Source organism: Thamnophis sirtalis, unplaced genomic scaffold, assembly GCF_051295495.1.
Source record: "Thamnophis sirtalis isolate CommonGarterSnake01/CBP01778 unplaced genomic scaffold, rThaSir2_p1.2 scaffold_8, whole genome shotgun sequence".
In the NCBI taxonomy this organism is placed as follows: domain Eukaryota; kingdom Metazoa; phylum Chordata; class Lepidosauria; order Squamata; family Natricidae; genus Thamnophis; species Thamnophis sirtalis.
Genome location: NW_028261388.1, coordinates 67336505 through 67351233, shown reverse-complemented (window position 1 = coordinate 67351233; position 14729 = coordinate 67336505). Strand labels below are relative to the sequence as shown.

The 14729-nt window shown below is 46.1% G+C and overlaps 1 protein-coding gene across 1 annotated transcript in view; it reads left to right on the top strand.

The window, feature by feature from the left end:
• POLR3F (RNA polymerase III subunit F) overlaps positions 1-14729 on the top strand; it is a 52673-nt gene that overhangs the window by 17206 nt on the left and 20738 nt on the right. Inside the window, exon 5 of the mRNA XM_014053252.2 lies at positions 4886-4998. Coding sequence (XP_013908727.1) covers positions 4886-4998 — 113 coding nt within the window. The remainder of the gene's footprint in view (positions 1-4885; positions 4999-14729) is intronic.

Here is a 14729-nt window from a genome sequence, read left to right as displayed (position 1 = left end):
CATCTCTATTGGACAATGTGAGTGATGACTCGGGCGAAGGGGAAATTTTCACTTTTTAATTGGGTAAAAATGCAGAAACCTTCAGTATTGGTTTTCACCAGTTGTACCAATATGATGTATCCAATAAATTGTTTTTTGAGGAATCTACCTGCCTTGGAGTTCTGCTTTCCATGAGGATATTACTTGAAGTGCCGATACATGATATGTAACTTCCAGTGTAACTGGAACTTCATGTGTGGTCTATGACAGTATCTCACATTTATCCTTTGTCTATTATTTGTGTATAAAGTGCTGCTTGTAAAAGTATTTATATCCATAAAGGTATGGCACAACCTGGGCTTTTATTTATTCTGTATTCTCAATATGGCACAATTAACGTTATGATTTTTAAAACCTACTTTAACATTATCATGCCAAAAATGTCACTGACATCTCAGTTAATGTTCTTACAATTCTAAAGGTTTCTTATTTCTTAGCAACAGCCATTCTTGACTATTTTTTCCTTGATGCTTTCTTGTAATTTTTTTAACTGTGATCTGCCAAAGGTCGTTGATGTCAAAGTTCCGACTGACGAACCCACCCCAGCAGGCACTGATGAGACGATCCAATCTCTTAATGCAAAGCTTTATTGAGTCCATCATTTTGGCACACATTTTGGCCATCTGCTGAGGGAGAGCAGGTGCCCCCTGGCATCTCTCCCATCCATGATCTGGGAAGGAAACCCATTCTGAGATTGCTTAATTGACAGGTTGCAGGCCAACCGTCAGTTGCTGGTTAGGGGAAGAAATGGCCCATGTTGATGGCCAAGCTGGTGCCGTCCATGACCTAGGAAGAAAGCCAAACCTGGTGGTGCTTGATTCACAGGCTGCAGCTCAAACATTGTTTACTGGCTAGGGGGAGATGTTGGCCAAAATCCTTCCTGCTGGCTGGTTTGAATTCCCCATTTCAACAGGGAATCTGTCTTGAACTCAATTGCAGGGTAATGGGTCATTTCATTTATTGCTGTTTGGAAGGAGTCAAAATCTCCACTCCAGTTTTTTCCCCCCAAGCCTTGGCTGGGGAATGAGGGAGGTCATCACTCACGTTTAGCTGCTCAAGTTTATCTGGGACTTTCATTCTCCAGCTGTGCAGTGAATTAGTTTTCCCAGCCCCCTCCGGCTTTATCTTTCCAGATGCTATTTATCTGAAAATTTCCTTTTCCACAAATTCCTTTGCTGCTTGGGAGAGCTGTAGAGAAGCGTCTCATCTCAGCTTCTTATCTCAAAAGGCTTTTTCTTAATTGTTTGCTGATATTTTACGCTGACCCGTTGGGAGTCAGCACCCATCACCAGCCCCGTGCTGGGGTTTCTGATGATTTATTTTTTAGATAGATTCGGGATAATGTCAGCATTCTAAATATCATCCAGAAATAAATCATAGTCCAATGCAGAACTATCCTTAAACTTCCAATTTAATAAGAGAGACATGTTGGTACATCTGTGGCAATCCCAAATCTGAAACTTCCTGAGTTCCCACGCAGTTTAAAGTTCATGATCCTGTCCCCACCCCCACAAGTCCATCTCATGGTCCAATCTTCCTCTGCCACGCTGGCATTTTCACCCATCTAGTTCTGGTCAGGTGCAGAGGTGCGGAGACAAAGAATGATCTTGGGCTTCTAAAAAGGAATGTTCTATTGTGACAACAACACATTCTACAATTCTACTCCTTATTATTCCCTCTCCCAATTACTACACAAATGAAACAGCATAGCAAAATAATAGAGAGCGTGGCAGGCCAAAGATCCTAAAAGGAATATAATTGCAGGCCTGACACTGAATTTGTATCGATTGTTTGCCTATATAACATTGATCTTGACGCTGAAGAGGTCATTGACAGGTAAGACGTTGTAGCAGACAATTTTGTGTATTGTGTTCAGATCATACCACAGGTGGCACAGTTCCAGATTGCCCAAGCTCAAAATTTCAAGCCTTGTTGCATAAGGAATACTATTGTGAGTAGAGGAGTGGAGTACTCGTTTCATGAAGTACCTCTGGATTCACTCAATCGTATTAATGTCCGATATATAGTGTGGATTCCAGGCAGATGAGTTGTATTTGAGTTGAATTGGTCTGGCAAAGGTTTGGTATGCTCTAGTTAGCAATACAATGTTACCGGAAAAATGCTACAAAAAGATTAGTTGCAGCTTGGATAGGATTGTTGGCTTTACAGATTTAATCATTTTGTGATGCTTAGCTAATCTTTTCTATATTTTTATTTCTACGAGTGTTGTTTCCTTTTCCATTCCCGTCTCCCATTAGTTTTCTTTGCTCCTTTTGAATATAGCTATATTTTCTAATTGAGCCAATTACATTTGAAAGTCGAGAGAATGTTAAGTGAATCACATTAAATGAAAGACTTCCCATCTTTGGTCTTCCCTATGCATAAATGAATGTACTGATAGAGGAGAATATTTGTCGTTCAGGGTTAAAATGAAGACTCCTTGGTGTTCTCTGAGCTTTCTTTCTTTCTTGCAGATGTTTCATTACCCAAACTAGGTAACGTCATCAGTGCTACTCATGATGATGTTACTTAGTTTGGGTAATGAAACTTCTTCAAGAAAACAAGCAAGCTCAGAGAACACCAAAGACCCTTCATAAATGAATGTGCAACTCATTAGGTTGAATATGGAGTGTCTTGAGTGGATTGCCTGTGCCTCCAGACTCCCAAGCCCCCCCCCCCCCCGAGTTATGTCATGCTCTGCTTACTACCACTTGGGGTCCTCAGAGCTGCTTTGGCCCCTGTTCCATCATCTCCATCACTGATTACTCACTTATCTTTTCAATATCTTTTCAAGACCGAGTGGCTGTTGTGTTTCCCTCCCAACAATTTGGCTAATGTTCCATCTATCAGGCTGGGGGGTCAAATTTTATACCCCTCAGATAGGGTTCGCAACTTGGGAGTCCTCCTGGACCCACAGCTGACCTTTGACCATCACCTGTCGGCTGTGACCAGGGGGGCATTTGCCCAGGTTCGCCTAGTGCGCCAGTTGCGACCCTACCTGAATCGGGAGGCCCTCACAACAGTCACTCGAGCCCTTGTGACCTCTAGGCTGGAATACTGCAATGTGCTCTACATGGGGCTGCCCTTGAAGAGCATCCGGCGACTTCAGCTAGTCCAGAATGCGGCCGCGCGAGGGATTGTGGGCGCACCGCGGTTCGCCCACATAACACCTATCCTCCGCGAGCTGCGCTGGCTACCTGTTGATCTCCGGGTGCGCTTCAAGGTGCTACTTACCACCCATAAAGCCCTCCATGGTAGTGGATCTGAGTACTTGAGAGACCGCCTCCTGCCAATTACCTCCCTTCGACCTATTAGATCGCACAGATTAGGCCTCCTCCGAGTTCCATCCACCAGTCAGTGCCGACTGGCGACTACGCGGAGGAGAGCCTTTTCAGTAGTAGCTCCGACCCTTTGGAACGATCTCCCCATGGAGATTCGCACCCTCACCACCGTCCAGACCTTCCGCACAGCCCTTAAGATCTGGCTATCCCGTCAGGCCTGGGGATAAAGATTTTAATCCGCCCCACCCGAATGTTGAATGAAAGTTGTGTTTTATTGTTTATTTATTTTTATTTTTTTTATTCACGTACTGTCTTATGTTTTTGTCTTGCACACCCCCTCCCATGAATTGTAAGCCGCCCTGAGTCCCCTCAGGGAAAAGGGCGGCCTATAAATAATAAATAAAATCTAAAAAATAAAAAAAATCTAAAAATCTAAATATCTCCTTTAGGCTTTGTCTGCATCCTTGATTGTCAGGGTGAAGGGGTGGGGAAAGATACATCTCATGTTTTAGGAGTTTGTCTTGTTGCATCTTCCCAAAACTCCGTTGGGCAAAATGAAAGACAGCAGTGTTTCTTTCTGCTCTCAGTGCAAGCAGTGCCTTCGCTTTTGTGAGTTGCCAAGTTGCTTCTCTTCACTTGATGAGGAATCCAGATTTAAAGGACTTTTTTTTGGATGAGTAGCTTTTCTAAAGCAGAGGCCAGATTCTGCAGGGAGAGGGACTCCTACATGAGCGAAACATAATGAGTTGCTGCTGGTATTCCTCTTGTAGTATTTCAGAAATTCCCAACTGAGGGTTTCATATGTTGTTCTCTGTAGCTCAGTTGTAGTGAAAAATTGCCACCATTATCTAGCAACAGGAGCTGGGCTAGCTTCATAAACAGGTTTCCCTGGGAGTAAGAGGCACTGGGTTGGAGAAGTTTATGATCTGAGCAAGTTGAACTCTTGAGAGCATGAGCATGTCCCTTCCTTCTAGGTTGGCTTTTGAGAACTTAAAGGGATGTATGTTTCTCTCTTCCTCAACTGCTGCAAGTGCCTTCCTTCAGGCCTTGGAAGGAAGGCTAGGGCTTAGCCAGCATCTCAGAAAACAATGGCCACTTCTGGAACTTTACCATATGGCCCAGCAATGAAACATTCTGTCCTCCTCCTGTACCCCAAATACTTGAGCTGTGAAGATCTTGGAAAAGTGAATGATTGGTGGTGAGGAGTGGGGAAGAGCAGAGCATATGGAGCTCAGTGGGCTGGCCAAGCAGGCCTAATATCTGTGAGGACTCGATGGAGTAGGAATAGGTGGGGGGTGGGTGGGCGCTGCTGCAGAATATCGGCAGTTGGTCATAAGAATGAATGGCCGTAAGAGTGCTGCAACAGTCATAATTTTGGGACTGGGTTGTAAGACCTGCCTTAACTTGAGGAATGCATGCATGCATGTATGCATGCATGTATGTAATATTTAATTATTCAGTAGAGGAAAATAAAAGGTTTGGGAAGGAATAGCCACCATCTACAATGTAAGCAAATATATGATATGTTACTCAGGTCATTTTCATCTTTCTTTTTAAAAAATCAGGTATTTGGAGCAGAGACATCAGATATAAAAGCAATCTTCCATTAACAGAGATCAACAAGATCCTGAAGAATTTGGAAAGCAAGAAACTCATTAAAGCTGTAAAGTCTGTAGCAGTGAGTACATCTATAATTTTCAACTATCTCAGTGATCTTCACGTTTCTTTTGAACAGCACTTATTTTTCAATATTGTAATATTTGCAGTATTTTTACATTTGCAATAACCTTCCAACACAAATTGTTCTTTTTATAAACTTTTTATAAACATTACAAACTTTTTATAAATTGTATCTCTCATGAAATTATTGGCTTTTCTTATGATTTGGGGTAATTTGGGACATGCTTTTTGATAATTTCATAAAATGTATTACAACTGTTTTAGAAAGCCATTTAAGATGCACTAGGCAACTCTGTTGGGTCACATTTGTTTTCACATATAATATAGCTTGGCATTCTTTTATTATTATTATAGCAATAGCAGTAGACTTATATACCGCTTCATAGGCCTTTCAGGCCTCTCTAAGCGGTTTACAGAGAGTCAGCATATTGCCCCCAACAATCTGGGTCCTCATTTTACCCACCTCGGAAGGATGGAAGGCTGAGTCAACCCTGAGCCGGTGAGATTTGAACCGCTAACCTGCTGATCTAGCAGTAGCCTGCAGTGCTGCTTTTAACCACTGCGCCACCTTGGCTCTTTTAACTCCCCTTGCAACCCACACCAGGGCCCTCATAAAGTCATTTCTTCCTCTTTGATTGACCAATGAAATTGTTTGCCACTTTGCTGTGGAGAGTGGGCAAAATATGAAGATCAGGAGGGGAACTGCAATCTCGCTTTCCATCCCACTGTGTCCCAGGGGCCCTCTCCTCTCTAGGGAGGAAGAGGACTCACCTATTGGCTACTGGTATTCTCCAGTTCGCTATGCCTTGCCATCAGATATCCAAATCACTCCCTTGTTCTTCTCTCTCTGCCCACTGCCAATTAAAAGATTTCAAGTTTTGGCCTCATTCAATCAGAATCAGAATAGAGCTGGAAGGGCCTTTGGGCATCTTCTCGTTCAACCCCCTGCTCAAGCAGGAGACCCTATACCAGTGGTGGCGAACCTTTTAGACACTTGAGTACGCATGCACTGACATGCATAAACATACGCAGTGCTGACATGCGTGAACATATGCATGCATTGATGTGCATGAACATGTGCGGACATTTATGCATGCACAGCAGAGATCTGAAGATCAGTTGGCTGGAAGGAGGTGGGGCATCCCAACACCAGCAGCGCACAAGAGGTAAGATCTTTTTCTTTCGTGAGCTTCTGTTTTGTCATTTGCAGGGGAACAGAAGATCATGAAAGAAATGCCACGGAAATCTGACCTGGGGCGATGGCACACGTCCCACCAGAGAGGGTTCTGCGTGCCACCTCTGGCACGCGTGCCATAGGTTCGCCATCACAGCCCTATACCATTTCAGACAAGAGACTGTCCATTTTCTAGGGCGCTGCTCTGGAGAGTCCAAGCAAAGGTTAAATACAGCCAATCTGCCCAGAACTGAATTGAAACTTTAAGCCTCTGGTGCTGACTAGCTTCAGTTTTTTTTCAATTCAGCTAGACCAGTGGACACGCTTTCGAGTTTCTCTCCAATTCTATAGATTGTTTGGACTCTTCTAGAGTTAATTGTGTTCATTACGAGCAGGCTTGGTGAGGGAAAATTCCTTTCTTTTCAATTTGGCTATTTGCTCACCTTTTGGTCCTCCTGGTGTCCAGGGTTTGCTCGGGCCCCGTAGGGTTACAGGCAGCTGTCGTGGGAGGCGCGTGGGTCAGAGTGCTGATGCCAGCGCTGTTGCAGCACCCCTGCTGCGGTGGGGACCCCCACTGAAGATTCCATTGCTGCCGTCCGCGCTTTGCAGAAGCCGGCATTTGGTGCAGTTCTTCAGGGCTCCTATCTAATTCCGGCAGCCATTTTGGATTGCATGACTGGCACGGTGGCCATTTTTGGAAAAAGGAAGTTCCGTCTGCCATTTTGTTTTTGCCAGTTTCGATTCTGAGCACATTGCCGCAGCTGCCTGGTCACCTGACTCGTTGCAGTTAGCTGCATGGAGGCTCTTTGTCTGGTTTGACTGGCGATTTGGCTCCTAAACTAGTAAAACCATCAGATTGGTGCGGCAAAGGATCGTGGCTTGCTTAGGTCGCCCCTTACCTGACCTGCAAGGTGCTGGGAGCTGCTAATGCTCACACCGCATTCCTGTTCGGCTGGATCTGATCTCAATGACCTTCTGTGTGTCTCTTCTGAGTGCTTTGGTCCGAGGTCTGCAACGGTGAAGGGGGTGAGTGGAGGTAGTCCCTGCCTGTTTCAGTTAGACCCCAACCTTTCAGCCATGGCAGATCAGATCCCTGAGAATTCAGAGCAGCTTGGGCCCTCTTCCAGAGCTTTCTCCAGGCAAGCTGGCAGGGCTGCCTGGGAAGCCATCGGGCAGCAAACCCTATTCTAGGCCTGGATCCAAACATGGATCAGGCCCGGATAAGGATGCCATCCGTCACCAGAAGGCCTTAGTGAAGCACTTTTCCAAAGCTCAGCAGCAGGCCCAAACCTCCCAATCGTTGTTTCCAGTGGAGCGCTCCATGGGGGTTCAACCAGATCAGAGACAGCCCATCTCCGATAGTGATGAGGAGAGTCAGGAGTTTTCTCCCACTGCTTCCCTTGCCATGGCAGCTTCTCCAGGTCCATCAATGGTTGACCAGGCCGATCTCTTCACCTATCCTTCAGACCTGGAGGAAGGGCCTGTTCCCATGGGCCCCTTGGCGCCCCAGCAGCCACCACCCCGACCCATTCCAGGGGTTCGACCCATTGAGGACCAAGGCCCGAACCTTTCAGCAGAGATGCAGGAGGTCATTAACAGGGCTATATCCCAAGGCATAGAGGTGGGCATGCTGCAGCGGGGCAAGCACCCACACAAGACCTAACATCTCCAGCCCCAAGATGCTCCTAGAAAAGCATCCTTCACCCAGCCTTCTCAGTCACCACATTCTTCTCTGGCCAGCGAGGATTCTGACTGGGAGGAAGAGGACATCCTATCTAGGCAGGAACCTGAGTTTTCTGGGGACGAGGGGGTTGCATCCGAAAAGCCTGTCTTTTCGGGTTTATTTAAGCTAGTCAACTTCAAAACTATCTTGAATAAGGCAAAGGTTTTGACCCGCTTGGGGTTTACCCCCCCCAGATCAGGCGACTAACGATCCAGATGACCTATCTGGGGACCTTTTTGAAGAGGCTGTGTCGGCCCAAGAGATAGTGCCAGTCCCCAAGCTCTTTCTGAATGTGGTTCAAAAGCAATGGGCACAACCAGCCACCCTTGCTACTCCCAGTAGCAATGATAAGAGGTTGTACACAGTAGATGCCAGTCTGGAGGACTTGCTTAAATTACTTCCCATTGATCCTCCTGTGGCAGCCCTTACCTCATCCTCTGTACTCCCCCACCGATTTACTGGAGGGACTCAAGGCAGAGGACAAGAAAACAGAGGACGCCTGCCATAAAACGCACCAGGCAGCGGCTTGGGTGATTAAAATGTCCGCCTCTGCATCCTTCCTTTCAAGGGCCACCCTTCTCTGGCTGTCTGGCACTCGAGAGGGATCTCCTGAGCAGGGGTAGCCTCTCGACCAAGGTCATCTACACCATCCAGGCATCCAGGTGTCCCTCCACGACCCAGATCTACAACGCCACCTGGAGGTCATTCGCCGCCTGATGCACCTCTCACGAGGTATCTGCGACTTCGGCCACGATTCCCGTCATCCTGGACTTCTTGCAAGATGGACAAGGGACTAGCGCCCAACACTCTACGACGTCAGGTGGCCGCGATTTCCACAATACTTGTGCCTGACGAACACTCTTCTCTTGTGCATCATTCTACTATCCATAGCTTTCTGAGGGGTGCAACCAATCTGAGGCCCCCAGTAGTGCACAGATATCCCATATGGGACCTCAATGTTGTTGTCCACGCCCTGATTGGTCCTCCATTTGAACCACTTTGGTCGGCCAGCCTTAAGCATTTGACCTGTAAGACCGCCTTTTTGATCGCCATCATTTCTGCGCGGCATATCTTGGAGCTAGCAGCCCTATAGGCTCAGGAGGACTTGTGTTCGAACGTTCGGCTAGACCCAACGTTCATCCCCAAGATCAACTCCTGGTTTCACTGGGCCCAGGAGGTCATTCTCCTGATTTTTGCCCGTATCCCAGGCATCCGAGGGAGAAGCGTTGGCACATGCTTGATGACCGCAGGACGCTCCGCAGATATGTCAAGCGCACGGATGTGTGTTGTCATTCTGAATCGCTCTTTGTTTTTTTCCAACCGGCCTCCTAGGCCGGAAGATTTCCTCCTCTACTATCGGATGGTGGTTGAGGGCCTGCATTACCCTCACTCATGTTCTGCAGTTCAAACCTGTGCCTAGCCACATCACGGCACATTCTACTAGGAGTGCCGCCACCACAGCAGCCTGGGTGCCGATCGAGGAGAGTTGCAGGGCGGCCACTTGGACTTCATTATCTCTGTTTGTTCAGAATTACAAGTTGGACAAGTTTGCCTCGGTGGAAGGAACTTTTGGGAGACAAGTTCTTCAGGGCATTCATACCAGCAGAGAGACCCTAAATGCGACTGCTTCCCGCCCTAGTGGCATTTAGCTTGGGTATGTCCCTTGCTTGGACTCTCCAGAGCAGCGCCCTGGAAAATGACCATTGTCTTACCTGAAGGGGCGTTTTCAGGGCACTACGAAGGATAGTCCAACCCCACCCTGGGGTCTGGTTCCGCTGTTTTCAGTGCAGACTTCTGCAGTTCCAGTTGGATTTGTGCTTATTTCGGATATGGTTTTTGGACTTATTGTGGAACTTCTCGGTGCGCAACAATTCCACGCCTTCATTGAAAAAATCTGAAGATAGTCAGCACCAGAGGCGTGGCTTAAAGTTTCAATTCAGTTCTGGGCAGATTGGCTGTATTTAACCCTTGCTTGGACTCTCCTTCGCATCACCTTGAAAACGACCCTTCAGGTAAGACAATGGTCAGTCTCTTCTTAAAAACCTCCAGTGATGAAGTACCTACATCTTCTGATGGCAAGCTATTCCACAGGGTTCCACCACAATACCACAAAGCCCTTATCCGCGGAGACATAAGCGCGAGTGCTAATCCGCGCCGTCCGAATCGCTAAAGCAAATGCGACCTTACCGCGCTGATATAAGGGCGGAGGGCAAATCCGCGCCTTCCGAAGCACTCAGCACCCTAAACCTAACCCTAAAGCAAACCCCTAAACCTAATCCTAACCCTTACCTTAATTTAAATCGGCTTTCTGCCGCCGTGCTGTTTTAAAGCGCCGTTCTGTCGCCGCGCTGTTGTCGCGGCGGTGATGACGTCGCGGCTTTAGCGACACGGTTTTATCACCGCTATTTTGACAAGCGCGGTTTTGTCGTGCCACGATTCCACAGGTTAATTGTCCTCAGGAAGTTTATCCTTAGTTCCATGTTGCTTCCCTCTTTGATTAGTTTACACCCATTATTTCTTGTCCTGCCTACAGGTGCTTTGGTAAATAAGTTGACCCCTCCTCTTTGTGGCAACCTGTCAAATACTGGAATACTGCTATCATGTCACTCCTAGTCCTCCTTTTCTCTGAACTAGCCAAACCCTAATCCTGCAACAGTTCTTCATATGTTTTAGTCTCCAGGCTATCATTTTTGTAATGTGGTGAGCAAAACTGGATGCAGTATTCCAAGTGTAGTCTTTCTAAGACTTTATAAAGCAGTACTAGTACTTCATGTGATCTTGATTCTATGCCTCTGTTTATACAACCAAGGATTATATTACCTTTTTTGGCTGCTGTCTGACACTGCTGGCTCATATTAAAGTCATCGTCCGCTAGGACTCCCAACGTCCCTCTCACAGTTACTGTTTTTTTAGCTAGGTTTCACTTAATCTGTACATTTGGTTTTTCCTGCCTAAATATAAAACCTTGCTTTTCTCCACATTAAATTTCATATTGTCGGATAGGGCCCATTGTTCAAATCTGTCAAGATCATTTTGGATCCTGAGCTTGTCTTCTGGGGTCTGTCTATTCCTGCCAGTTTAGTATCATCTGAAAATTTGATGAGTTTCCCTTCTATTCCCTCTTCTAAGTCATTTATGAAGATATTGAAGAGTACTGGGCCTAAGACGGAACCCTGTGGCACCCCACTGCTTAATTTTTTCCATCTAGATGATGTATCATTAAGGACAACGCTTTGAGTATAGTTTGTCAGCCAGTTACAAATCCATCTGAAGGTGATGCTGTCTATCCCATATTTTTCTAGCTTACCAAGAAGTTGATTGTGGTCTACTTTGTTGAATGTCTTGCTGAAGTCTAAGTATACTATGTCCACAGCATTTTGCTGGTCTACTAATTTAGTCACTTTGTTAAAGAATGAAATAAGATTGGTTTGACATGATCTGTTTTTAACAAAGCCATGCTGTCTTTTAGTTATAACTTTATTTCTAGATGTTCACAGATCTGTTTTTTTTTATTATCTTTTCCAATATTTTCCCAGGTATTGATGTTAGGCTGATTGGTCTGTTATTTCCCCGGTCTGTTTCCCCCCCTTTCTTTGAAGATCGAACCACACCAGCTCTTTTTCAATCCTTAGGTCAGTGATGGCGAACCTATGACACGCGTGTCAGTGCTGACACGCGTAGCCATTTGGGGTGACACGCACAGGATTTCATGCGATTCATCCTCGGCTCCTGCACGGCCGCTGAGGATGAAAGAATCTGTGCTGGAGGAATGGGGGGGGGGGCGTGTGATCTCCCCCGCCCACACTCACTTACTGTATCGCCGCCGCCCCTTTCTGAGCGCAGGGGCTGCTGGTAAGGCGTGCGTGCCGTGCACAGAGAGTCTACTCCTGGGACTGTCGGTTATGACCGCACCACAGTAGGGAACAGCGGAGTGCCAACGGGAACTGTGAGCGCCATTAGCAGCAACTATAAATTGCGCAAAATTATGTTTTTGTCGAAGTGACACACAACGCGAGTTATGCTCGATTTTTTGCCGATTTTTGACACACCACGCCAAAAAGGTTGCCCATCACTGCCTTAGGTAGTTCCCCAGTGCTCCAGAATTTTTGAAAGATATGATACATGGTTCTGAGATAACATCTGCCAGCTGCTTCAGAACTCTGGGATGGAACTAATTAGGGCCCAGTGATTTATATTTGTCAAGATCAGATAGGATAAGTGATCCAAAACAGCCACTGTTTGCTTGTCAGGCTTCGTCACCAGCCAATTGGGCACAGGACCAGAGTGAGGTGGGAAACAGGATGGAAATATTTACCGTCTTCCCTTGCATCCCACAACCCATGTGTTTTTGGGAAATATAATTGGAAAATAATTGGAAATCAGAATCATGTGACCATGCTTTCCGCAGTGACACTGCCCTGAGCCACAAGTTTGTGAATACAACTACTGTGATAGTCTTTGACATTTTAATTACATGAGAATAATGGGTCCAGGTTTTTGTATATATTCTTTAAGTTAGTGGGTTTGAGATATCTTGATATTTCCTCTATGATGCACTGTTGGCAAATTGAAGATTTGAAGGTGTCCTATCCTGTCCTGTCCCATCCCCTATTGTTAGCATATGAATACTGGCAAATCATTATCATAGTTCTGGCTGATATCTCACCTCTTCTCCATTAATTTGTCCCACTAGTCCCTTTACATTATGGATTTATTTATTTGTTGCTTAGTTTATTTACTCAAAATTAAAACAACATAAAACCCATATTACAACTTCAAAAACCTAACACATTAAAAACAAAAACCTGATGCCAAGTCAAGCTTCCAACATGGAATCACCATATCATATCCTAGTGCTTGGGGGGGGAGGGGGAGCCAGATTTTCCTGCAAAAAGACGTGCATATCAAAGGACATACTTTTATATACTTTTTATATGTTTAAGTGAACTTTTAGAATTTTAAATTTTTAAATTAGAATTTTTATTTGTGGTTAAATTTTAATCTTTAAACTAGCAAAAAGAAATGTTGTCATGAAAAAAGAGACTGACACTGTTGTGACTTGTAAAATATGTTCTATCTATGTGCTTATGCCCATAGAAGACCCAAATTACATATGTAGTAAATGCAGTGGTGGGTTCAGACTGGTTCATCCGAACTAGTAGTAGCTTGGCAGCCTGGGTTGCTGGAACCAGCAGCAACCCAGGCCTGCCACACCCCCAAACTGGTTCTCCTAGTGGCGCCATAGGTGCCACCATCTTGTTTTTGGTTTCTGCACACGCACAGATCAATTTCCCCTGTACTGCGCATGCGTGCGTGGCGCATTCCTGAGTGAACCAGCAGTAGCAGCTGCCGGAACCCACCACTGAGTAAATTTAAATGAAATAAATTACTGGAAGAAAAAATAAAGGGTCTAGAGCAGGGGTGTCAAATTCAATTACGTTGAATCCTCAAGGATCACATCAGGATTATGGTTGACTTTGTGGGGGACGGACTTGGCCGGGGCATGGCCAGTTCCCATTGCTGCTGTGCTTGTTCTCCTTGGCCAGGTTGCTTATGGTGTATGCAGGAGGGCAAAGTGTGTGGGTCACTCCCTCTCCTTGCTACCAAAGCATCCTCAGTGATAGAATGGGAGATCACTAGGAGAGGTCAAGAAGTGGGGACAGGTGGATGGCAAAAGGAGGCAGGGCTGCTGGTGGCCAAGTGCTAAGGCAGGATTTACCTCAGACTCTTACTCTCTCCCATTATAATCTTCCTTCCTTCCTTCCTTCCTTCCTTCCTTCCTTCCTTCCTTCCTTCCTTCCTTCCTTCCTTCCTCCTTTCCTTTCCTTTCCTTTTCATTCTCCTTTCTTTCTTCTTCCTTCCCCTCTTTTCTTCTTTTTCTTTGTCTTTCCTGTCCTTTTTTGGATGCTCAATGCAAAAGGAGAAATTCCTCGATGTCTCCTCGCCTTGTGATCAAATGCTACTTTTGCTAGTAGTTTGTGGCCATTTAAAAGACAGAGAACAAACCAGGCTCAGTTTATCCCATGTTTACATTTTGTGGGGGTGTCCACAGACAACAGTACAGCAAAACTGTCATATGGCTCTGATAGTTGATCAGACTGCCTCTGTTTTTATCTGCAGCAGCTTTTGTGTTTAAGAACAGAGGTAAGTTAGTTGCTTTTTTATATACATAATCCTTAAAAGGGCTCTCCTATAGGGACCCTGCCATGATCTAATTCAGACTGGAAATATAGCAAAAGAAAATATTTTTTCTCACTGGAAATCGCTGTTTGCAACACACAAGGAGGGAATACTTTCCTAAGAGCTTACAATTTAAGAATAAGATAAGAAACCACTAAGATGCCTCATGCTTCTCACTCCCTGTTCTGCGGAGCCTGCCACCACTTCAGTGTAGAAGAGGAGACGAACAGCAAGGCTTTGCGCCAGCCAGCTGGCCAAGCAGGGAGCAGGTCAGGCAGTGCTGGCTGGCTGGGGAGGGGCATCGTGGCTGCTCAGGTGGTTGCTGCACCAGCAGTTTGAATGCCCCAACTGAAACTGGTGCTCACCATGCCGTGAAAGGCCCTGCTCTCCCGCAGAGCCCGCCACAGCTTGAGTGGGGAAGATGAGAAGAATGGTGAGACCCAGAGAGTAAGTCAGGTGGGACTGGCTGGTTGGAGAGGGGGTAATCATGGCTATTCAGATGGCTCCTGCCACCCTGCCACTGCCAGCTGCTCTGGTCCCCGGCTCTGTCCCTCCCTCCCTCCCTCCCTCTCTCCTCTCCCCCTCTCACACACACAGACTGGAGAGCTCTCTTGTGGTAGTTGTGGTGTTTCAGTGCCTGGCTGGCAAGGCA